This window comes from Amaranthus tricolor, chromosome 8 (assembly GCF_026212465.1).
Source record: "Amaranthus tricolor cultivar Red isolate AtriRed21 chromosome 8, ASM2621246v1, whole genome shotgun sequence".
NCBI classification, from domain to species: domain Eukaryota; kingdom Viridiplantae; phylum Streptophyta; class Magnoliopsida; order Caryophyllales; family Amaranthaceae; genus Amaranthus; species Amaranthus tricolor.
In genome coordinates this window covers 27274097-27298285 of record NC_080054.1, presented here as the reverse complement: position 1 = coordinate 27298285, position 24189 = coordinate 27274097, and the positions used below count along the sequence as shown (strand labels likewise).

Sequence of the window (24189 nt, the reverse complement as noted above, 5' to 3'; positions counted from 1 at the left end):
ATCAATTAGGTATACAAAAGAGGATTAATGTACTGTTCATCCATATGAAGTCAGAAGTTAAGTAATTACATTCACATAACACAAATACTAATCATTTTGCTTTGCTCTTTCCCTTGCACTTGGAAGTTGAAGCATCATTAGTGTTTGTTGCTGCTGCCTTTTGTTTTTTTGTTGCCCCTCCCTTGCAACTGGCCTTGTTGTGACCAAAATCCCCACACTTCTCACATTTTATTGTCTTGCTCCTCTTTGCCTTCCTCTCTTCATCAACAGCTCTCTTTCGGTTCCTACAAGGCCTACCAACACCTCTTTTGAGCACAGGAGGTAATATAGTAGGGTGTTCAGTTGCTGGCCACTTATCCTGGTCAGGGATAGGTTTAATGCTGTGATGAGAGGCCAACTTATATTTCTCTACTGAATACCAATCATCAACCAAGGATTGTGGATCAAGACCTTCATGAAGTATCGCTCTCATTGCATGCCTACATGGTATGCCAGTGAGTTGCCAGACATTGCAAAGGCATGTGCGTTGGTTCAAACTGACAGCCAAAGTTGATTTACCCTCCACCACCTCATACTCCCTTGGACTAGACATGAAAGCCCTGCAAGACCTACTCTCATTGTACAATACTTGAACTCTCTTCGCAATGTTTGGACGCAGCCTCTCCCATTCTTCACACTTCTGCCTCCTTGTTGCTAACCTAACCATTGTTACTCTCCTAATTCCCTCTAACAAACTTAACACTGGCTTGCACCTGTCAGTTCCTAGGGTTGCATTGAAGCTTTCCACAAAATTTGTCTTGTTAACATCGCACTTCAATTCAGGGTCAAATTTATGTTTTGTCCATCTCTCTTGTGGACCCAAATTAGCAAGCCATCTCCTTGCATCAGGGTTTTTTTTTTTCAATCTCATTCATGGCCTTTGCAAATGTGAAGGTTGAGAAGGCCCCACATGCTAGCCAAAACAATTGCCATAACTTAGGCCCATGAAAAGACTTCTTCCAGTTGGCACTAAGGGGTCTGCAACAATACCTTCTTTGCACCTTAGGCCACAAATCAGTGAGAGCCTTCTCAATTCCCTGCATATGAAAACAACATACTAAGATTAGGTTTAGAAGATTATGCATAATCAATGAAATACCAAGTAATAAGTGTTGTTACCTTCTGTCTGTCAGATATTATGCACCAATTGTCGTCTCTGTTACTTAGTTCCAGTACATGCTTAAGATGCCAAATGAAAAACTTCCAACTCTCTTCATCCTCACATGAAACAATACCCCATGCCACTGGAAACATTTCATTGTTGCCATCAAGGGCAATTGCAGATAACAAAACACCACCATAATTACCCTTCAAATGAGCCCCATCCACTCCAATAACACTTCTACAACCAGAAAAAAGGCCCTCCAGAGATGCCTTGAATGATACAAAAATGCTCATAAATACTAGTGGTCTATCAGGATGTGTAGGGGGATACCAAGCACAATTTGCATATGAACCCTCGTTTGTTGATTTGATAACATCACAGTAAGATGGCAATGCACTGTATGATGTATCATGCCCACCATGAATGATACTCAAGGCCATGTTCCTAACCCTATACAAGCTTGGTTGTGGCATCTCAACACCATATCTGGACCACAAAAGCTCATTCAAAGCCTTACCTGGGATGTCATTATTAGCCCTTATGTCCTCCAGTAAGGCATGGCATGCCCACTTCACTGTTACCATAGGGTTTTTGGTTTCTAACCCCAAGCATGTGTGTTCCGCATTTTGAATTTTCTTGATAGCCCAAGTGATACCATCAGGCAGCCTAGAAGCAAGCAATCTCCACTCACATTTTGCTTCACTACAACTAATTGTGTACCTAAGTCTGTCTGCTTTATCAACAATCACTGAAAAATCAGATTGTATGCAATAATCCCTAATCACATCTCTCAAATGCTGCTTATCTGTAAACAATTGCCACTCCTTAATCACAATGTTCCCAAAACCTTTGTCTTTGTACAGCTCCCCATTCTTATACAACTTAGTCAAATAATTATCAAAGTCATCACATTCATCATTCCAAATTGGTCCTTCAAATGGATCAAAATAATCTGCATCAACATCTTCCATCCTTATTCCATCCTCTACCTCATCCTCTTTATCACTATCAACCAAAGACACAGTATCACTGTCACAACTATGGAATGACAGGGTTGGATTGAAAGATTCATCATCACTCTCACTAACCAATGATTCTGTTCCAGATGTAGCAGCAGCCTCCTTGTTCTGTTGCATCAATCTTACAGACTTTCTAATAACTGTCTTCTTAATTCCCTTTCTTTTCATAGTGGTCTTTGGGATTTTTTTCGTTTGGGGATTTGTTTAAAGTTTTCTTAGCACTGGTCTTTGGAGTTTTGTTTAGGGATTTGTTTAAAGTTTTCTTTTGTGTTCTTTTTGGTGGTGTCTTCTTTTGTGTTCTCTTTGGTATTGTACCCTCCATATTAACTTCATCATTTGCTTCATCATTAACTTCATCACCTTGGTTTATCTCATTCGATAACTCAGCATTTTCAATGATAACATCATTGATGTTGCCAGGGGATGGTGGGTTTATCTCAACATGTCTTCTACTCCTTCTCAAAACAGGCAACTTGAGCCTAAACTCAGTCTTTGGTGGTTTTTAGCCCTTGGGCTTCAAAATCTGCAATGGGGTTGAAATGGGGTACACTTCTATATCAAAATCACTATCAACATCCATATCATCCTCAACAGCATGTTCCTCAAGTATTACAAGTTCCTCCTCACAGGGTACATCAACATCCACATCATCAGTAGGTTGTTTCTCAGGTGTAACAAGAGTTGGAATGGGGTCCATATCATCAATAGGTTTTTTCTCAGGTATAACAGGAGTTGGAATGGGATTCACATCATCCTCAACACTCAACACAGGCGGCTCCTCGTAGGGTTGACTAGGGGTTGGAATTATCAAAACAACATCATCATCATCTTCATCATCAAGTTCTGCAGGAGGGGATTGGATCTCAAATTTTTCTTCTGTGCATTCTGCTTTAAGGTTTCCCTAAGCCTCCTAGCATTATCTAACAGGGCATTAGGTTTAGAGTCCCCCACATGGATGCAAATACTGTCCTTGCCCATATTTCTACTAAACATCTCCAACAATGCTTTATCATCAACTAGTTCAACATGCTTCTTTTTGTATACATAACTAAAACTGGGATGTTCAGGCGTCAAATGTTCCTCCCTCTCAGCCTTATCCCAATAATCAATAATCATGTCTAGCAAGTTAACTAGGTCGACATCTTCAACAAAAACTTCTGTCTCTTTACCCTTGTACACAAATTTCAATACCACACTATCATCCATTTACAATCTATTAACACAAAAAAAAAACAAAAACAAAAACAACATCAATCATCCAATGCCAAACACATTCAAAATTCAAAAAAGCCCTAAATTTTAGGGCTTTTCCATTACAAAAACGACTCAGAACACCTTTAAACCACAAAATTCAAGAACAAACCCTAAAGATCGAAACATTTAGGACGACAAAATCAAAAAAAAATGCGACATTTTACTTGACATTTAGAGTAATCACTCAAACAACCGAACATCTTGCATGTACAGAAAAAAATGAGGAAAGAATAGGGAACTTACCAACGTCAACGAAAGCAGCAATGAGAAAGATGAAGCTTCAACAATGGCGTGATCAACGCAGGGAGATGATGATGAACACAGAGTAAGCAAGTACGGGTTAGGAGGGAAAAGGAAGAGGGAAGCAAATGAATCACAAACAAACCATGGTTGGTTTTTAATGACATTTAACGGAAAATTCATTATTAGTGTCATGGTTGTAATTAGCATATACTTGCGGGGTACCACTGAAATACACTGGGGTACCATTGTTATTTTTCTATAGTACAGGGGTACAATTGATAATATCCCTAAAAAAAATACTTCCACTTAGGCTAAATTGAAGGGAGTAACAACGAAAAATGGTGCACTTGAAAAAGGAGGAAGTGTAATACAATTTTAGTTGAAGAATCTTATTGATAGTTGAATTATTCTCTTATTCTACTACTAAGTCAATCTTACAAGGGTATAAAATCAAAACGCGATCTTTTTTACACTTTTACACTATGAGAAATATTGTTTTGGTCTTACTGAAAACTTTTACAACATGATCGATGCGATACAATACTTGATCATATTACTTATATTAACTTCTATGTATTATTGATTTAAGTTGATGTCTATAATTGATTATTTTCTTCAAATATTATAGAGCTTTATTAGATTAACTATAACGGTTTGTCTTTAATCCAAAATAAAAAAAAAACCGCAAAAAGTTACATAAAACAAAATAAATCACCTGTGAAAATCATTGCTATCAAAAATTGTACTTTGTTTGAATTTATCAAATTATAATCTACAATTAAAATTATATTTTAATAATTATCTACATATTCTCCTCCATATTCACCTCTTCCTCTCCTAAACTCGTCAAAGTTTTTAACTTTTAACCGATGCATTTTTTTCGTATTATGCTTTGATATTGTTTGTTTGTTTTGTTTATTTGATTATTTATTTGATATTGTTAACTTTGATTGACTGACTGTAGTCTTGTAATTTGTTAATCCTACAGCAAATATTAATAGAACCAACATTCAAGATATTGTGGTCAGCGGCATGGAGTATGGGTAATGGGAACTGGAGTTCGACACAAATATGCTCCAAATCTTCACTTTTTATTTTATTGTACAAGAACAAGAGTGTATAAGATTGAGCAATCGATGTTGGCCTACAGGCGCAGCCAACATCTCTGATCTCGAGGTTTTGGAATCGAGTTACACCCATGGCTGTGTTGGAATTCGCCCCTAATTCACCCAACTAACCACAGTTTCAACTAACGAATAAAACCACAAACAAGCATCTACGACATTACATACACTGGTGGCCTTCATCCCGGAAAGAAAGTTGTGAAATCTTCAAAGCAGTGTCAGGTTGAACGCCAGCTGAGGGTAACGACTAATGGGGCGTAATACCTGATTTTCAAATATCAAAGATTCTGTCAGATTTCTGGCTGAATTCAATCAGCATCGTACGAATTTCCATTGGAGCAAGTTCCACAATCAGATCTGTAGGATCAATCGGTCCGCCTCGTGTCACTTTGGATGCCTTTGCAGAAGAGCTTTGAGACTTCCAAACCAGTCTCTTCTTCTCCATTTCTGCTCGCTCTTGATTTGCCGAAAGGTTTGTCTCCATTATTTTTTCAATCTGGGCAATTTCACAAGAGGAACATAAGTATGATTCATAGCTGCCGATATAGATAGTGAAAGGTTAAGAATTAAAGCACAAATGTAAAGAAATGTTATCTACCTTCTTTGACGAGAATAGTTTTTTCAGTTCTACCTTTGCCGTGCCTGAAAGGTCCTTGTCTTCTCCAACCTTAATTTCAACCAGACATGAAAGTAAATGATATTAGAAATACAAAGCCTTCAATGTATACACATATGCTACATAAAGAGCAGAGAAGCCATGGATAACTAGTTATTAGAGTAGTTCGAATTGCAGCGACTCTACAACACCTCTACTATGATCCTATGTGCCAAAAAGACATTCCATATACTATATCTTACTTCAACTTGGTTGAATACTTCTGGTTCTAGTTCCTACCTCCACATTTAGCATAGCATACCTCATCTCTATTTTATCCATGATATGATGTCATTAGTGAAAAACAATGCATAATGAAACTTTTCTGTAAATCCGTATTGTTTTCTCATCTATAGACTATAACTTTGTTTTTGCAAAGGTTAGAGCTCAAAACAAAACCTTAACATAGACCTATCGTGATTCCAAAATCTTCAGTAATATCTCCAACATTGGTTTTGTACTAACTAATCCATATCTTGGACTATACTTATATACTTACTTAATATACCTTTTTTTTTCACAATGCACCAAATTACTTTCCCTAATACTTTGTCATCTGCACTCTCCAAATCAACAAAAACACATGCACTTTTGTACCCTATAGCTTTCCATTTGTTGTGTTGCGAGATTGATAGTTTTCATGGTAAATCATTCTGGCATAAAACCAAAAACTTTTAGGAATACTAATACCACTTTTTAGGTGATGTTCAATCACTCTCCCCCGATAATTTCATATTCTGACTCTAATAATAACATTTACATAAAATCAAACGAAAAGTGACAATTTGCAAACATCATGGCTGAAACCCGATAGAATACAAAAATAAATACCTCGACTAGTTATAAACAGATAGGTGAACAAGATTACAAGGTCATCTCAAAAATTTGTAATTCTCACTTAAATTTGGAAGGTCGATACATATAGGTACATTATGAAATGTAAAATACTTATGTGCACAAAACGCCGTCATTCTTCTAGCATGTCCATGTTCCATAGAGAATATGGTAGCCTTTGAACAAAAATTATATGACAAGTAAAGAAAGTCTTTCGGAAAAGCAAATTGAAATTCATAGTTTTAAGGGAAACATCAAACATAAGATTCTAAAAGAGCAAATATTGAGCAAAAATAGTGATAACATAGATTGACGCGTGATTTACCATCAGTTATCAATTTAACAGCATTTTAGCATTTTAGGTAATATGAATAATGTTCATGCAAGGGTACAGTATGTATATCAAACCCCTTTAGTATAACTGACAAATAAAACAACTCATTCTTGACTTTGAGAATCAGCACCACAGAATTCTAAAGAGGTTATCAACCTCAGATTTATAAAAATTAATTGGTGAAATATTATGAACTATTTCTAACTACGGCACATAAACGTGCAATAAAGTGAAATTTGAAATTATGAAGCAATCAGATTTTTTATTAGAGCACCATACATGGTTGCATATTCTTTCCCCACCCACCAGCAATACAATTTATGCCCAATAGTACCACTAAAATTTCTTGTCCTTCCTTCCCTAAGTAATTGTGCACATATGGATACTATGCACATCAGGAGGAAGGCACTGATTGACCGACACATAATAAGTTCAAAGCATCCTCTAGGCTAAGACCTCTAAACCATGATGAGACCAGAAAGAAGGCATCGACATTTGCACCTGCTGCAACTCTACCCTCCATGTATAGCAGGTGCAAGATATGAAACTCACCGCGTCGAGTTTCAGGTTCAAGTACATTGAAACATCGATTGGAGTTCTGTATCAAAATTTTGATGTTTTTAATTGTATTTCACAACTCCATACATGTTGAAGATGGCAAGTGTGCCATTAGATTAGCCAAACAATATGTTTCATTTAGCAAACTGATTATAACAGTTAAAGTTCAATTAGTAGAACAGGTAATGGATGGAAAGAGGAAAAATAAGGTAAGAGGTGTTATCAGAGTATAAATAACAAGAGAAATTACTTGAATGACAGTTTCAAAACAGTGTCATTTAGAAGGCACTTCTTTTTGGGACAAAGGATTTTAATTTATGGATTTATAGTTAAACATTTTTAGTACTACTAAGTGAAAACAAAACCCATATATATTCATTACACATAATAGCAATGTTGGTAGGATATATAGGGTTTAATTATCAAATAGCAGTCACCCGTTGATACATATTGAAATAGATTTTGCAATATTTCCCATGAAGATGTACCAGATAAATATAAGTCCTGGATTTTCCTTTTTCTTTTTTTCTGGTACACAAGATTTAGGCCCTAAATCTGGAGAATAGTAAGAAGATGATAAATGGTATGATTATCAAAAAATGATCATCAGTTGGGTGTACATTAGAAAATAGGAGAAAAGATGTAAACAAAATTTTCCTTTTTCATATTTCTGCTACATCAAAGATTTAGGTCTTAAGCCTGATAAGTAGGAGAGTATCTTACATGTCATGTCCTTTAATGGCGTATCTTAAAAACTGCCTAAAGAGTTACTCGAAGATGTGTACGTGGGTTTCTTTTCTTTAACAGTTTAGATAGGTAACAAGTAGCCAGATGATACTAGATATTTGTCTCATGTACTCACGAGTGTTACTCTACGAAACAACTCAACAAGAAGTATTCGGTATTTAATACTGGGTAGTTGTGTCATTAGTGTTATTTAACAAAACAAGTCTGCAAGAACTGCTTGCCTATACTTCATCACAAAGTTGGCCTTTTCAATCTAACTGGAAGCTCCAGACACTATTTCAATAAAATGTTTGTGAAGAGCAAAATTAAGACGCAAAAAGGACCAGAATTGTGGCCATGCAGTTCACATTGAAATGTTCAACTACATGAGATTTTGCAATCACCGAATACAACAGGACGATATTGATGCGGCAAACTGAACATTTACTAAGGGAAAAAATTCAGAAAATTCCAAGAATATACCTCAAACAGATGTGCCAAGCGAAGCAGGACTTTTCCATCATCAAGTTCCTATTCAAAAAAAATGAAAGAATAAAACTTGTGGTCACTTTGCAAAGCCATTTCAATTTTCAAACCTCTGATGTTAGTCATAATCAACTCACTCTACTCACAAGTGAGCCACGAAGCAGGAATCATCATAAGGAATGTCTATTACCTGAAGGGTGATCATCGCAACATTTTCGGGTAAACTGTAACTTGAATCCATTCCTGAAAACATTGGTATACGAGTATTCAACCCGGTGTCTTCATCCTGCACAGAAGAAGTTAGCATTAGCAATAACAAAACAAGAACAACGCTACAACCTTAATCCAAAACTATAAGGTGTACAACATGAACCAAAGCAAATCAAGTATGTGATCTTTGTAACTCTAGTGAAAAATTTATCCAAATTCCAAGTAGCTACCAAAAGTTCCCTGATTTTTACCTGTTCACTGAAGGCCAAGAGAAGTGGAGAGTATATTTGCTGACCAAATGAACGCCTCCATTTGGCACCCTCTCCTAGATGATCAATTTTGATATAAAATTTTCCTTGGGCCTGCAGAATTTTAAAGCACATATCACTATTGTAAAACCATTAACTTTAAAAGAAACGTAATAAATTTTCGATACTAATGGAGAGGGTTTCTTTTAGAAGTGAATAATCAGGCACAAACCCAGGATTTAGTTGGAGCTTCTCATGTTACCTGTAACATTGAACATCCCTTGTAACAAACATTGGTTCAATTAATTACCTGGCCAAATTATATTTTCTAGGATGTGGATCAATTTGTGCGTTTTCCGTAAAGAGGGTAGGTAGGAAATATGAATGTAGGCTATGGGTCCAATTTTTGTGAACAACATGTGCGTTTTTGTTTTTGCACTTGAACTGCATTTTGTTAATTAAATAATTACAAGTACTGTTTAACTTGAAATATAATATACATCTGATTCCGAGTACCTGTTTTTTTTGATTGCACTGCATTTTATATTATTTGATACCTACTTAAACTACATTTTATTTATGTAATAGTCACTTAAATAAAATGCAAGTTCCTTCAAAATATATGCAAGTGGTTTTAATTTGAAAAGATAGCCTGAATAGAATCTTTATCTTTTCTCATATTAAGCACCTTCGTAAATGAGCTCTAAGCCTCTCGCCATCAAATACTCAGCTCTCTTTATATTGTGAAGCTATTTGGTTCTGGGGTGAACATTCACAACAAATTTCAACATAAAATTTAAATTTAAATTTTACTTGAGTATTTAAAGTGCTTCTGGTGTCTGCTGAAATTCAACCAGCACTAAAGAAATAAAGAAAGAAAAAGCTAACTACATTGTTTGGTGATTAGCTGTATCCAGATAATTCGGGCACAAAAGTTTCTTGTCGCCATTACCTAGGACATTGGGTGCATACGGATCCAAAATAAATTGCTCCAAGAAGCTAGGAAGTGAAAATAAAAAGAAATAATAGAAACGGTGTAAATTCGATCTCACTAAATTTTATAAGATAGTTTACTTACAACTAAGCCTATGCACTTCTCAAGAGCACAAACTGTTTCATTTAGAGCTTCTGCAACACCTCTACCATCGTCTTTGAGCAACCGTCTGCAAGAGATTAAAACTAGATAGTTAAATCCATCGCAAATAACTAGAGTTCTTTTTCAGAAAAAGGATAATGGTTTGGTATACACTTAGAACTTAGAAGACTTGTTTCACAAATCAGTTGTATATCAAAAGCAGTATACCTATGAAGCATGAGCTCTATCTGACCATCCAATATGCTAGACCCAGCAACAGATCTATCTACCAAAACAGAGAATTCGCTCATACCATCTTGCAAATATATTCCAAGATTGATCTGACAAAACCATAAGAAAGGATGGTGTGAAATTATAAAGATGCTAAAGATGTGAATGGCTTTAAATCCTTATGCTTTGTACAAGTTGCAACTGAGCTTAAAGGTTCAAAAACTGAAGATATCCATTGTGGCCAAGCCTGACTCTCCAAGGTAACAAAGTACTTTTGAAAGAGTATAAAAATTTGGAGAGACTTGAAAATTAAGATAACTGGCAAATTATTAAAAACTATATCAACAAAACTATACCATAAAAAAATAAACAATTTTAATAAAAGCAAATACATAAGCCCTGAATTTCCACATTTGCACTTTTCTTTTTGAAGCATTCTTTTCTCCCCACTAATAGATAATAACTCGAGCAAAATTTCCCTGATCATATCCAATTCAAGCTAAGTATCTCAACTAAATACAAATTTTAAACATTATATGGAATAAAAAGTTCATATTCATCGGGACAAATATTTATAGTTCTTTGGATCCTGATTACAATGGAGTATGGACTATCTTAAAATAGCTTATTCGAACGTGTGCATTTCTTATTTATGTGAAGTCGCTAACGTTGTTTTCTACCAAGAGGTTAATTGGAAACAACCTCTTTGTTATCACTAACAAGAGTAAGGTTGCTACATCCGACCCCTCCAAACTCCGCCTCAGTGGGTGTCACCCGAATATATTGGGATAATGCAAAGTTGTATATTGAAAAAAAGAAATAAATATTCAAGGCACAGGAAAAACATGTTTGACACATTAGTCATCAATCCAATCAACAAGGAAATAAATCCAGAACAGAAAAATGCAAGTTGAAAAAAGAACATACAGGATAATAGTTTCCAGCAACTGGTTGATTTACTTGCAAATCCCAGTCTGATCTATAATCACGAATCTGTAAAACAATAAAGCCCTTACTAAACAGTGTAAGAAGTTCAACAGGAAAATGTGCAAAAATCGGTAAGATTTAACAGCAAGTCTTGTATGAGACCTGTTTCAATATGAGACGAGTCCGTATAATTCTCTAACTGAACACTTTAAAATTGGTAGTGATCACGTGATCACTTCAAGGTTATATTTGTCATTTAAAGATTGTAAATGATCACTTTTAAGTTATAAGTGATCACTTTGAGAACGTAAACGTACTTTGGACTAACCTAATAGAGATGGTCTCACCGTGAGACTGTCTCATTTGAGAATTTGTCAAGACTTAAACAGAAAAAAAAACAATGACAGATCTTCCACTAGGTGGCTTGCCACAATTGACCATATAAAGAAATCAATAACCAAAAACCTACGAGAATCAACTACCAAGCACTTGACAATTATACCCTTTCAATGAAATCACGACCATTTGAATCCGTGTAGAATTTTTTATTTGACTGTATGTCAGTAGACAATTTAGCTACAACTTCTTTTCCAATCCCATCTTCAACTGGTATAGGCCCAACCTGAAGCACATTACATCAATGAAGTGTCAGATTTATCGATGTAGAAGATTGCAAGAAGCCTTGCTCCATTAACCTACGGTGAAGTAAAATATGTAGAGTGCCATAAAATTACCCTAGCGACCTTGCATGACAAGCAACATAGATAAAACAGGTCTAACTACATTTTAATATTATCTCTATTAAAGAATATATCATACTATGTTAATTCATTCCATCTTCTCAACATTCATTTTAAAAAGACAGTGATGCAGTAAATCTAATAAGTAGAAAGGTTGTTTAAGCTTACTGTGTATTCAACTTCGATATACTCATTATCCTTGTAAGCCCTGGTGACCTAAACAAATATATCAAAAAACATCTAATCTAGGTCAAAATCATACAAAAATAGTAATGCAGCCAAAAAGGCCATAACAAACAGAACATCCACATATGGAATCATTCCACAAAAAACTCATCAAGTAAAAATCTTCGGTAAAATATGAGATCTGAATTGTCTAAAATGTTAACTAATTGAAAGAAATGAGTAAAACGTGATTAACTGTGGAATTGAAGGCCAGAAGATTTTATCAATTTGAGTTACCACAGCTGGTCAAAGACTCAAAGGCATACTTAATTATAATTACAGATACACGGAGAACCAATTTATACATCAAGCAGGAGACAGAAAGACTAGTAAGTCTAGTACAGTAGGTGGGAGAGCTTATTTGATCTATTAACTCCTCAGCAGTTGCCCACATGTGCAGAACAAGCCCCATAACTTGCAATGCGTCCAAATTCATTACAACCCACAACATTAACTTAGCCGGAATGTTGAAAACAATTATTGCAACAAAGGAAATGTAGAAAAGCAGGGAAGGAGTCTAGAAGAATGCACAAGGAGAAACAAAGAAGAGTCTAGATAAAAGTCCACACAAGTTGGGGATGAAAACTAGAGATTACAAATTTTCGATGGACAACTTGGATATCAAATAGCAAACTACAAGTGCGAACCAACTACCAAGACACTAAATAATTAAAGACCTTTTCTTGATCACTCAAAGAATAAGAGAAAAAGAAAAAAACGATCCAAGTAATTAGTTAATCCTAAGCCCCCTCTTATACAAACATAAATACTTACTTTTTAACACTAGAACAAAATCAAAAGAGGGAAGTATCTCCAAAATCAAAATGTAGATTGATGCATGAAGTGTGTGCCAAGAAGTGCTTCCAAACAATCAAATATTTCAAATGTTTCAGGATTATGCAACTTTGAAAAGGCCCACTTCAGTGTCGTCACAAGTTCATAAAAATCTTTTGCTACTGACGCATTCAATCAATGCCATAATAATGAGCACTATGCTAGGTCAATATTGACGGTTAGAAGAGAAGGGGCAATTAAATGCCGTTTGTCAGAAATTTTAACATAAATGAAATCCATAAAGAGCTTACTGTTAGTCATTCAGTCTAAAGGGGTTAAAAGAGGAAGAACATGTGCACAAGAAAAAATAGAATTTGATAACTCCATGTCCGAGAAGAATAAATTCACGAAGCAATAGTTTGTAGCCAAATTTTCTTTACGTGAAGTGGACCTCCTTAATAGGCATGAAGCTGTTATTGAGTTCCTGTTATGTCTTAGCTGCTGATATAGATTTTTTTTTTTTTGTTCTTTACTCCTTAAAATCCCAAAATTGTTTCTTACCACAGGAAAAAAACCAGGTTTTCTTTTTTCAATATAATTTCAATTATATTTCTAACAAAATAATTCTCGTTAAATTATTATGCTTTACTGGATACACTTGTGCAATTTTATGCAAACCAATTTAATCCTGAAAAATCCAAGTTACAAAGTGTGGCAGAACATTTTCCTTTTCTTATGTTCTCGCGTCTTTGTACTGCTGGATACCTTTTTTTGTACTATGTCAGTTATAAAATTAATAAAGTATAGCATCTCATAGATATCAATGGGGAAACAGAGTATAGAAGTACAACAATCAAAAGCACCTGATAAATCCATGAATTTATCTGCTGATGAACTTCATTTATCAAAGGACCGCGCACAACAGTGGATTGAACCTGATCAGGCAGAGATTTAAAGTTATTCCCATCAAAGATTAACACAGAATATAATATATCCAAGAAGAATTAAGAACCTTTCCCTTAGATAGCATCATAAATGTGCCATTTGGACGGAACACATAGGCACCGGAAGCCTGAAACAAACAGAATTGATTTGATGAGGGACGAGTATTAAAAAAGATACAGAGGTAGCTCGAATTACGAGTACATAAATGAGAGCTGCAAGCCTACCTGGGGATATTTCTCAGTTTCATTGTATTCGTATCCAGCATAAAAACCATAAGATACTTCAACAGATTTCTTACCCTTCATGAAAAGATGGATTGTCTCAGAGTATTTATACAAATAACAATAGAAAATGACCAACAGTGAAAGGGGATAAAAGAACTTCAAAGGTAAGGTTATATTAAGACCAGTTGAACACAAAATGTGATGTGAAAGTTACAGAAACTGTTTAGCATGGAACAGTAGATCAATCATAATGCACTATAGTAAATGAGGTCATTTTGACTGATCCAAGGTCATTTTGATCATTTTAGTGGAATAAATATCAGAATTATATGCAAAAACACAGACATTACAGAGTTGGCATACCAACTTTCTCTTTTTGTTATCATAAATCAACTTTCCATTCTCAGAGAGTTGAACTTTCAGAATCTCTGATCCAATGTCAAAAGTAAACTTCTTATTTCCTTGATGTGTGTCAACAGATGATCTTGTCAATTTAGAACCTGCAAAATGTTGATCAAATTGAAGATAATTAGCTCACCAGCACACAATTGCAACGGAATTGTGCAGAGTCAAGATTAAGAAGCTTATCATGCCTTTAACACCAGATACAGTATACGTGCTGAAACCAAGAGGTGGTACAGATGCTCTAAATGCAAGCCAATAGTTAGGTGCATCTCTTACAGTTACCCCCAAGTATGAAGTCACAAAAAATTTACTTAAGCTCAATTGCACATCAGATATAGGAAGTACTTGTGACACTATCTCCCTTCCTTCATAATCACGAACTACGAAAGATTCACTCTTAACCTGCACAAGGTATAATCTTCTCAGAGGACACAAGCAAAACCTTGATAGTGGTAGACGTAAAAGTAGCAAAGGATCCTTTTCAAATATATGGAACCAAAGGCAATTTGAATTCAAGTAGCCTGAGTCAAAATTGTCAAGATCGGTATCCTAGTTGGAAGTGCTCGGAGGGGTAGGATCGAATCAATAGGATCAAATCGTAGAATTGTATGATCCAAGATATAAACTTAGCATACTCATATATTTAATACCCAACCACAATTATAATTTTCAAAAGGTTAAATTTATGATTCATATTTTCTTTGACTTCATAATCTTTTAGAATAAAATGCCAAAACTTTCAATAATTAGTTTAAAACTTCATATCAATAAAGAACTCATATTGAATATTTATAATAATAAAATATTTCAAGCATATGTATATGATGAAAGAACTTTGTGAAACAAGGTGGATAAGAAATTTTTATATATCTGAGACTAAATTTAATCGTGTTCTGATCTAAAAACAACATTTCATTGCCTCAATGCCATAAAGTGGCTCCTAACTAGGGTGGGTTTGGGGTACACAACCTTACTGTTGTTATATAAGGTTGTTTCCGACAGCAGCTTCATATAAATAAGTGCACATGAGTAAATGAGTCATTTTACTAGAGTCATTATAATCCAAAACCAACAAAGTATAAATCTTTGGTCCTATCAAAATAAGGGACGTGTGTTCTAATCCTACCTTTGAAAAATTTAATCCTATTTGGATCGTAAGATCCAACCAACATCACGATTCTACCTATAATCCAAATCGGTCACTTGTTTATGGATCATAAGATCGTAGATCAGAATCGCGATTCTAATAACAATGGTCTGAGCAATAATATCAAAACAAATGCTAATTATTTGCATGAATTTCCATGAGACCAAAAGGGTGCAACCATACAAGAATTATCCAAGGGATACACGTTAGCAAGTCCATTAAGATTTACTTACCGGAATGCGAATAATGTCTTCTCTCTTCCATCCAAGGGGATTATAGACTACAATAACCTTGAAAATTGACAAATTAAGCAGTGACAATTTTCCAATCAGATCAAATGAATCAATACACTATTATAAATGAATGTAAAGTATAACGTCCAGTAGTACCAAATTTTTCCCATGAGACAGGTCAGTTTCTGATGCAGGACAGTAACTTATATTTAACAGAGGACACTGCAAAGAAAAAGAAATGTTCAGACATTTTATGCGTTTCTATTCACTCAGTTTAAAAATTGGAGCCTATAGCCATTTCTTTTACTATTACTTGAATTGTTCACTAGCTAAGTACTACATGAGTAGGTCCTAAACTCCTATTTGTCCAAAGACTTTGTCAAAGTTACCAGTTTACAACTTTCATTCAGACTACTGTGAGATAGTGCAAAGATACTGTTTCGGTTATGCTTGCAGCATCAATCGCGTAATAGATTTTGTGGTCAATGCGGATGGTTTCGAGAATGTCTCTTCCTAATTTTAGTCACAATAAGCTCAAAAGCTTAACAGTACGGTTGACTACTGTGACCAAGAATCTTAAGTTTTAATTTTCATACATCTGAATTTTATATGGACACCATAACCATGTGAAACATGATTTTCTTTATAAGGCCGTCTTTTTAACCATTACAGTGGGTAAAAGTCGGAACTCAAAATTTTGAAACTGCAATATGAACACGAAAATAATTATAAATTGGTAGATAAGTAAAGAATTTGTTATGATTTGCCTGTTGAAACTTTGTTGTTGGCTTCTGACAACTAGTAGAGGGGGAAGATTCAGTAAGGCATCCAATTGATAATGCAACCAATGCCTCCGCCTGCAGATAAAGAGAAACTATTGTATGAAGCTGAAGTTCAACTGAGCCAGAAATATGATGAGATTGCAGAGTAGTATGCACCTCTTGATAACCAATTGAAAGTCTTTTTGCATAATCATTAGCTACATGCTGCTTTTCAGTACCAGTAACTGCGTCATGGTGTTGAGCTATAGCTAAAGCATCTGCTAATGCGTCAGTATTAGGGCCTAATTTACGCCTTCCTATAAGATATTCCAGTTGCCTTGCTGCCTAAGATTACATCAAAATACGATATTTCAAGTACTACTCAAAATTAGTTTAACAAAAGCTTTAAAATTGAGACACTATAATCAAGAATTATACCATATAGTAGGCACTCATCTCTCTAACGTAACGCTTCAAAGTTGGTCTGCTAGTAAAGTATCCGGTCCAGTAACCATTAATTCTATCTGCGTATCTGGTAAGAGAAGCTTCATACATAATAACCTGACTGAATGTAATAGGATACTATACTCAGAGAATTGCATGGACCTGCTCTACTTACGGGAAGAAATCATCAGTTTTTGTTGGCCAGATTTCTTGAGTTGCATGTTTTGCGTCCGTGTATATTGATGCGGTCGAGTAGAGCGCGTTGACACGTCCATCCTAGACCAGTTAGCAGAAGCAAGTTACACAAGACATGTTGATCACATGAATCGTTCCTCATACATAGATCTCTATGACATGTTCACATGGTTACTCATACAAGACATGCCGACCCATGGAAAAAAATTGCGTCACGGATGCGTTTGGGAAAACAGTCGCTGTGTTGCGGAAAACAGCTATAACGGGAAAATAACATGAATCGCCGCCGATGCGGTGTGATTTTTGAAAAAAAATCACATAAAGAGAGTTTTGAACTTATAATTGCATTTTTGTTGTTGAACTACAATTATTATGCAATAATATGCAACTAGCTATTACAATTGCAATATTTGAGATTCTTTTAGTGTATAATTAATTAACTTAAACCTATGAGTAAATATAATTTAAGTGATTGTAATAATTAAAGCTAATGGGTATTAATGAAATTTTAACGGGAAACAAATGATGTTGTAACAGTGAAATATCGTTATAATGGTAAAATAACGGGCGTTACACGTTACGTAATGGTCAACGCGGTGTTTTGACCGTGAAATTTCATGCACCTATATAACGGGATTTAACGGTGCAGCAATTTTCAAACAGGTTATATAACGGGGGTTACGTAACTTAACGAGGGAGTTTTTATTCCATATGCCGACCACAACAGGAAGATATTAATCTTGTTGGACTTGAATAAGTAAAGAAAAAACAACCATTAACATAGACAATTACCAAGTTAACATAATGAATCAGCTTGTCCATTTGCCGGAACCATGAATAAGCGTATTGGTACTTGAAATCAGTTCCCATGGTCCACATTACATGATTTGTTCGAGTAACATTTGCCTGAAAATGAAAAATATGCATATAAATAATACTATATCAGATAGGATGTCAGAATTTGTAAAACAGATTTACCGTTCATGTTTACTTCCTTTTTCAGTGTGTGCGGGGGGGGGACTTGTGGGATCACCAAGACATCAATATGATGCCCTACGCATGAACACTGGTACAACCTAGGATGTCAAGAAGCACAGGCAGATATTTTTTTCCCACCAAGACTTGAGATAGATGTTCCATAAGATCAAGTGAACAATTTTAATCAAAATAATATCAGATCATCTATACATAGTTACATACCACTATATAAGTATCTGTTCAAAATGCACAAAATTGTTTTTGAACAGTAAGTTCGAAAATTGTACCCACCTAAAGCAAAATTATCAGGTGGGATAGAAAAACATGCAAAACAGATAGAAGTAAAGGGATAACTAGAGTAACTTGGCTAACGGATTTATTCAACAAGATTAGGAGCACAACATGCCCAGCGAGTCAGCGGCTAGAGAAAAAAGTATTGTAATACCCATTTACAGGAAAAAAATTGAGGATAAAACTCATGAGCCAAACTACAAAGTTATGAGAAAGAGTTATAGAATTGCATATAAGGAGATGTACTAGCATATAAGAGAATCAATTCGGATTTATGCCTTGGAGTAGATTGGTCAATATTCAAACCAACTCAAAATGACCAAGAACTCGACCAAAAGTTAGTGGGTCACAACCCAGAAGGTTCAACTTGTATTCCGGAAATGACCTGAACTCAAAAATACCAAAAAATTGGCCAGATTTCTTGATTTTGTCAACTTTTTTGTTCCATGTCATCATTCTCAATGGGGATACACTAGATTTATAGTCAATTTTAGTATTTTGAGTTAACATTTCTTGGTTGTAGCCTTAAAATTAGTATATTAGTCTTTTTTATAAGAAAGCATTTTCTTGATATTTTTTAAATATTATATGCTATTATTTTTTAAAATGCTTGATCACTGACCAAAAGCAAACCTAATTTGAAACTTGCCCAACTGTATATTTTGTCACGTCTACCTAGGAGATCTATGAAGGAACCAATTCATCTGATGCGACAAATGATGGAATACTATAAAGCTAGGAAAAAAGACTTGCACAAGGTTTTCATGGACTAGCAAAAAGCATACGATAAAGTACCAAGAGAAGTACTTTGGTAGGCAATGATTAAAAGGGATATTTCAACAAAGTACATTAATATAGTGCACGATATGCATCAAAAAGTGAAAACAAACGCAAATGACTTCTAAAGCCAATTACCTTTGGTTTCTCTTACCAATCATGGATCTGCGTGGAAGTAACTATAGGTAAGATTCATGGCCGTCGATTAGCAAGGGCAAAGCGGGCTATCACCCAGGGCCTCAAATTTTTTAGAGCCAAAAAAACATATTTTCATGTACAAAATTGATATTAACTTAAATTAAATTTAGGTATAATTTACATTTTTTTGCTAATTAATGAGTTATTACGGGTTTTTTATAAAATAGTTAAAATATCAACAATTCAAAACAAACGCGTATTATATTATTCATTACGCCTTAAATTTATAGGGTCCCTTTTTATCTTTCGCTATGGGGTCCAAAAATGAACGACGTGGCCTAGTAAGATCATAAAAGTTTGACATGAATAGGTTGAAAAAGGGGCTTGTCAATTGAGACAAGAAAGAGAGTTGAAATGAGAGATTGTATAGGAGAATAGAGAGGGAGAAAAGAGAAGGCATCATCTACATGAGTGTTTTTGTATTGAATTTCTTAAATAACTAGAGGCCTCATGAAATCTTGAAAATCTATCTTTAATTATTGTGTAATCAGTTCAAATCATAATCATGTTCCTTCATAATTACCCTTTGCACATAGCCATATCAGTTCATCATGTACATAAGATACACCCTGATTAAAAATGTAAATCTTTCAAATTTTAAGATATCATACGGTCCTTGACACACAATACAGTTATAAAGAAGATAGATCTTGACATTTAATTTCTACAAATCAAAGTTATGTTATACACCTTTTACGACTATGGTAGCTTAGTGGGAAGTATTTTAGTCTTAATGACTTATTGTCCATTAGCTGTAAAGTTAAAATTCAGGTTTCATACCAATGTGGAAAGTCCTGGGAGTTTCATCATTCATAATTCAGCTTCCAACAAACTAAAATGCTAATAAAAGCAAACCATTAACTGATACCTGTGCTAATGCAGCATCAACAAAGGCATTGACACGATCTTGAACATTGTAGTCGAACAAGGTAGGGTCATCCTTCACAAGAAGAGAAAATTACAAAATTTTACACATGATTTGGTAACTCAAGCTTGCATAAGAGAGAAGTTACTTGGACAATTGGAGAGTCATCATTAACTTCAAAATGAAAACCATCTGGAGGTTCATAATTTCCTTGCCAAAAAGCACCAGTAAAGATCTGCAAAACAGAAAAAAATAGTCCTCTAATAGACACACATTAACTAATTAGTGAATAGTTAACAAACGAAAAGTATGATGTTTACCTCAGCACTGGCCCCAAGACTCTTAGAACCCTGCCAGACAACTTCAAGGCTTTTGTCAGCCATACGTTTTTCCCTATCTTGATAGTCTATTCTAGCGAAAAATAAGGAATCAAATCCAACCTGCAGAATCACACAAGTACATACACAGTAACATGAGATATAAAAAAGTTGTCACAATTAGACCAAGGCAGTTGTAAAGGGTGGTTATAGTGCAATGAACAAGGGTCTAGGAGAAAAAGGGGACCAAAATTCGAGGAAAAATCTTTTATTGTGAATAAACCTTTTTCCATATGATTGAGTAATCCATATGATCAAAATAGCATGCATGTTTTCAATTTGTAAAAGGGGATACTTTATCAACTAAAAAATTAGTCGCCTAAAACTTGAAAGCACAAAATGATAATTGGCCCTCTTGACATAAACAAAACAGTTAAGGTAAGCATCACATAGTAGCACAAGAAGCTACAAGGCATAACAGACCAACCTCAGCCCCCAACAAATAAGCCTGAACAGCCGAATGCCCAAAAGGGTCAATTTGCCATCCAATTCTGGGTGTCAGCCCAAATTCTTTCTTCAAGAATCGGTGTCCAAGTGTTGTTTGATCAATCATATCAATGTAATGTGTAGCAGCCTCATCATGCATGACCATGCCCCCATTTCTGCAGGCAGTTCGGGAAAATCCTCAAACAAAACCCCATGTAACACCACATATACAAAATTCACATGCTACTGATTCAATATAACAATTATCTGTTTTTATTCATTTCTAGTAAATTAAGGCCTCATTAATCGGGGCTAATTTTGAACGTGTGCAATGTGCCCGGTCAAACACCTAATTTGAGATATTAATTTACATTCCTCTTCCTTATGTTTAATCAATTGTTATCCTCAAAATTAAGATAATATTTTTAAAAAAGCAAAAGAAGCTATTATGTATTCTTGCTACATCCATGTCTAATAACTTTTCCTTTCATGCAAGTTTCCAAACAAATGGTTTTCAACATAAATTCATAACCCTTTTACAAATTTCAGAAATAATCGAAAGAAAAGTGGAGTATAATTACTACATGAATTCAAGTTGACCAGATTTGACCAAGTCGCTGACTATGTGTTGCATGGCCTCACTCTGATCTCTCCACCACCGCTCGAAAAACGCCTGCATTACAGCAAATTACCTCCATATAACAACCCACATTTTCCTTATTCTTTCTATACACTCAAAAAAAATAAAACTCACCTGCTCAACATAAACAAATTTCCTATTCTTATCCGCTAGTAATGCCGGAATTAAAGAGTCCAATACATTCTGAACACATGCTCCCTGCATTACATCATTTCTAAAAAAAATCAGAAATCAATAAAAAAAATCAATCAATCATCATCCAAATCGATTTATAGTTCAAAGAGAGAAACCTGAATGGAGTTATTAGAACCAACGTAGTACTGGTCAACGGTTTTCAACCAACCAGCATCGTCGTGAGTGTGAGGAACTAAATGAACGTTGAGTTTTCCCGGAACTATTTTCGCCGATGTATTGTAGACCATAAACTTCGACTCTACTAAATTAACTGACATTATTACCATCGCAGCAATAATTGCTGCTACTAATTCCGCCATTGACGAAGAATTTGAGACTTTCACTATTCAATTAAATAGTGGAATCAGTCATACGTTAGTAGAAACCTTGAATTTGAATTTGAAAATTGAGAGATTTCAGTGGATTAAAATGGCGGAAGAGAGTGAGGAAGTAGAGAGTTGGTGAGAAGGTGAAGGAGGTGGATGATCGTTATCTGAAGAAAATGAAATGAAGTGCATTATTAAAGTGATACGCTACGTTTTGGGAGGAAGAAACAACAAGTTACGTCGTTTCATTGGACGAATGGTGGTGCCCAGTTGGGACATTATGAGAAACGTGAGAGATGATTTTAATACGAAGTGGAAAGTGGATAGCGGATAGTGGAATGGATATTCATTTGCTATTTAAAGCGTAATAATTGAGCTCAGTTGATATCACTTAAATGTAAAATAAAATTAAATAATATATGTAAATATATTGTTAATGAGTTGGTTAGTGTATTGTTTTTTACATAAATAACTATGGTCCAATACCAATAAAATGTATTATTAAAATTATTTTTAACATTATTTTTTTTTTAAATCCACCACTTATTATTTTTTTTCTTAAATCCACCACTTAGAATATTCCTTCTTTATTCTTGTCAAACTTTATTGTTATTGAGGTTTTTTTCTTTTTCTTTGTTTTTGTTTTTGTATGGGGTGCTTGGATATGGATTACTATCCATGTTTGTAAAAGATTGACGCACTTTGAAGTTCTTGAAGAATGGTGTTGCTTTTAGTTTTTGATTTTTTTTCTAGCTTTTATAATTGTGGTTTGACTTTTAATTATATTTTTTATAATAATCAACCAAAAGATAGCAATTAAAATTTACCAAAAATATCTTGGACTAATTAGCTAGCTTAAATATATTATTTGTATTTCTTTAAGGAATAGATTATGTTAAGGCACAGATATTTGTCACTACCTTTTTCATTATGTCGCCACATTTTATATATTGAATTTCATAAACTACCCTTAACTCATTTCATTTTTTATCTCTCAAACTTCTCCCTAAAATAAATGTACTGAAATTTAACATTTAAGCAATATGGACGATGAACTCAACCCCAAAAATGTTGATTTAAGCATTAATTTCAAGTTTGTAGTTATATTTTGAAAAAAAAAAAGCATGGCATGCCTTCTTTAAATAATTTGTTCTTATTTACATTTATTAGTCATTTTTTTATCTTTAATTTTTTTCTAATTTTAATTTTTTAGTAATTTCTTTTTATTATCTTTAAATTAATTATTTATACGAGATTTATTATGGATTAGCAATTCAAATCAATAAATGAATTGCATGCTTAGGTGGACGAAATAGCTATTTTTATTAACTTTCACTCGTACATCTTTATAAGCAAAAAACAGGGTTATTCTACAGTTAATCTTTATTGTAACACCCGAATTTCCTCCCTTTCTTCACGATTTCTGGTTTCGTTTAAGGGGTTGGAAATTCAGGGTTGTTATAGGTTCCTGAATTTCCAACCCCTTAAATAAAACCAGATTTCGTGAAGGAAGGGAGGAAATTCGAGGGTGTTACATTTATGTACGCAGTCATTGGTACGATAGGTTTAGCTCTCAGTTGCATGACTTAGATATTGGTTTTCATTTCACAGTACAAAGATGGTTGTGTTAAAGAGATGGATGGTAGGTCTCCTATACACCCTACCTTTATCATGACATCAATCAGGTAGAATTATCTTGGGATTTATACTAGTATGAATCAAATATAACCTCAGGCAAGCTATTAGACGTAAAGAGATGGATGATAGGTCTCATATACAACATTGTCTTTATTTTAGCAACAAAGCACAACTATCTGGTTTCGACGGATATGGATAGAAAACTCTACATCCATTTAGTTTCTTCATACATGGCTTTTATGTAGTCTTGATCGACACTAACATACGAAAAAAAACAAGTAGTCGATGCTATATGTGATTGTTGGTATGACCCCAACAAATGACAACTTCTTAATTAA

The 24189-nt window shown here is 34.6% G+C and overlaps 2 protein-coding genes across 3 annotated transcripts; both read right to left on the bottom strand.

Moving 5' to 3' along the window:
- Positions 1-91: 91 nt before the first annotated feature.
- LOC130821743 (uncharacterized) lies at positions 92-910 on the bottom strand. Its single transcript, XM_057687526.1, has one exon. The coding sequence runs from the start codon at positions 908-910 to the stop codon at positions 92-94; it is 819 nt and encodes a 272-aa protein (XP_057543509.1).
- Positions 911-4732: 3822 nt separating this feature from the next.
- LOC130821818 (probable alpha-mannosidase At5g13980) lies at positions 4733-22528 on the bottom strand. 2 transcript variants are annotated; one of them, XM_057687607.1, is made up of 29 exons: positions 22004-22528; positions 21828-21911; positions 21658-21746; positions 21075-21249; positions 20591-20710; positions 20419-20505; positions 20274-20345; positions 17954-18067; positions 17142-17242; positions 16961-17054; positions 16700-16867; positions 16529-16618; positions 15918-15983; positions 15762-15818; positions 14570-14783; positions 14340-14476; positions 13977-14051; positions 13820-13879; positions 13671-13742; positions 11977-12024; positions 11571-11690; positions 11069-11134; positions 10139-10251; positions 9914-9998; positions 8839-8949; positions 8568-8663; positions 8375-8422; positions 5383-5451; positions 4733-5280 (listed from the first exon to the last, which is right to left on the bottom strand). In XM_057687607.1, the coding sequence occupies exons 1-29, from the start codon at positions 22205-22207 to the stop codon at positions 5056-5058; spliced, it is 3060 nt and encodes a 1019-aa protein (XP_057543590.1). In that variant the 5' UTR covers positions 22208-22528; the 3' UTR covers positions 4733-5055. The 2 variants fall into 2 exon arrangements, with proteins under 2 accessions (XP_057543590.1, XP_057543591.1); XM_057687608.1 differs by lacking the exons at positions 21075-21249; positions 21828-21911; positions 22004-22528 and having other exon boundaries at positions 21658-21717.
- Between the last annotated feature and the right edge of the window lie 1661 nt (positions 22529-24189).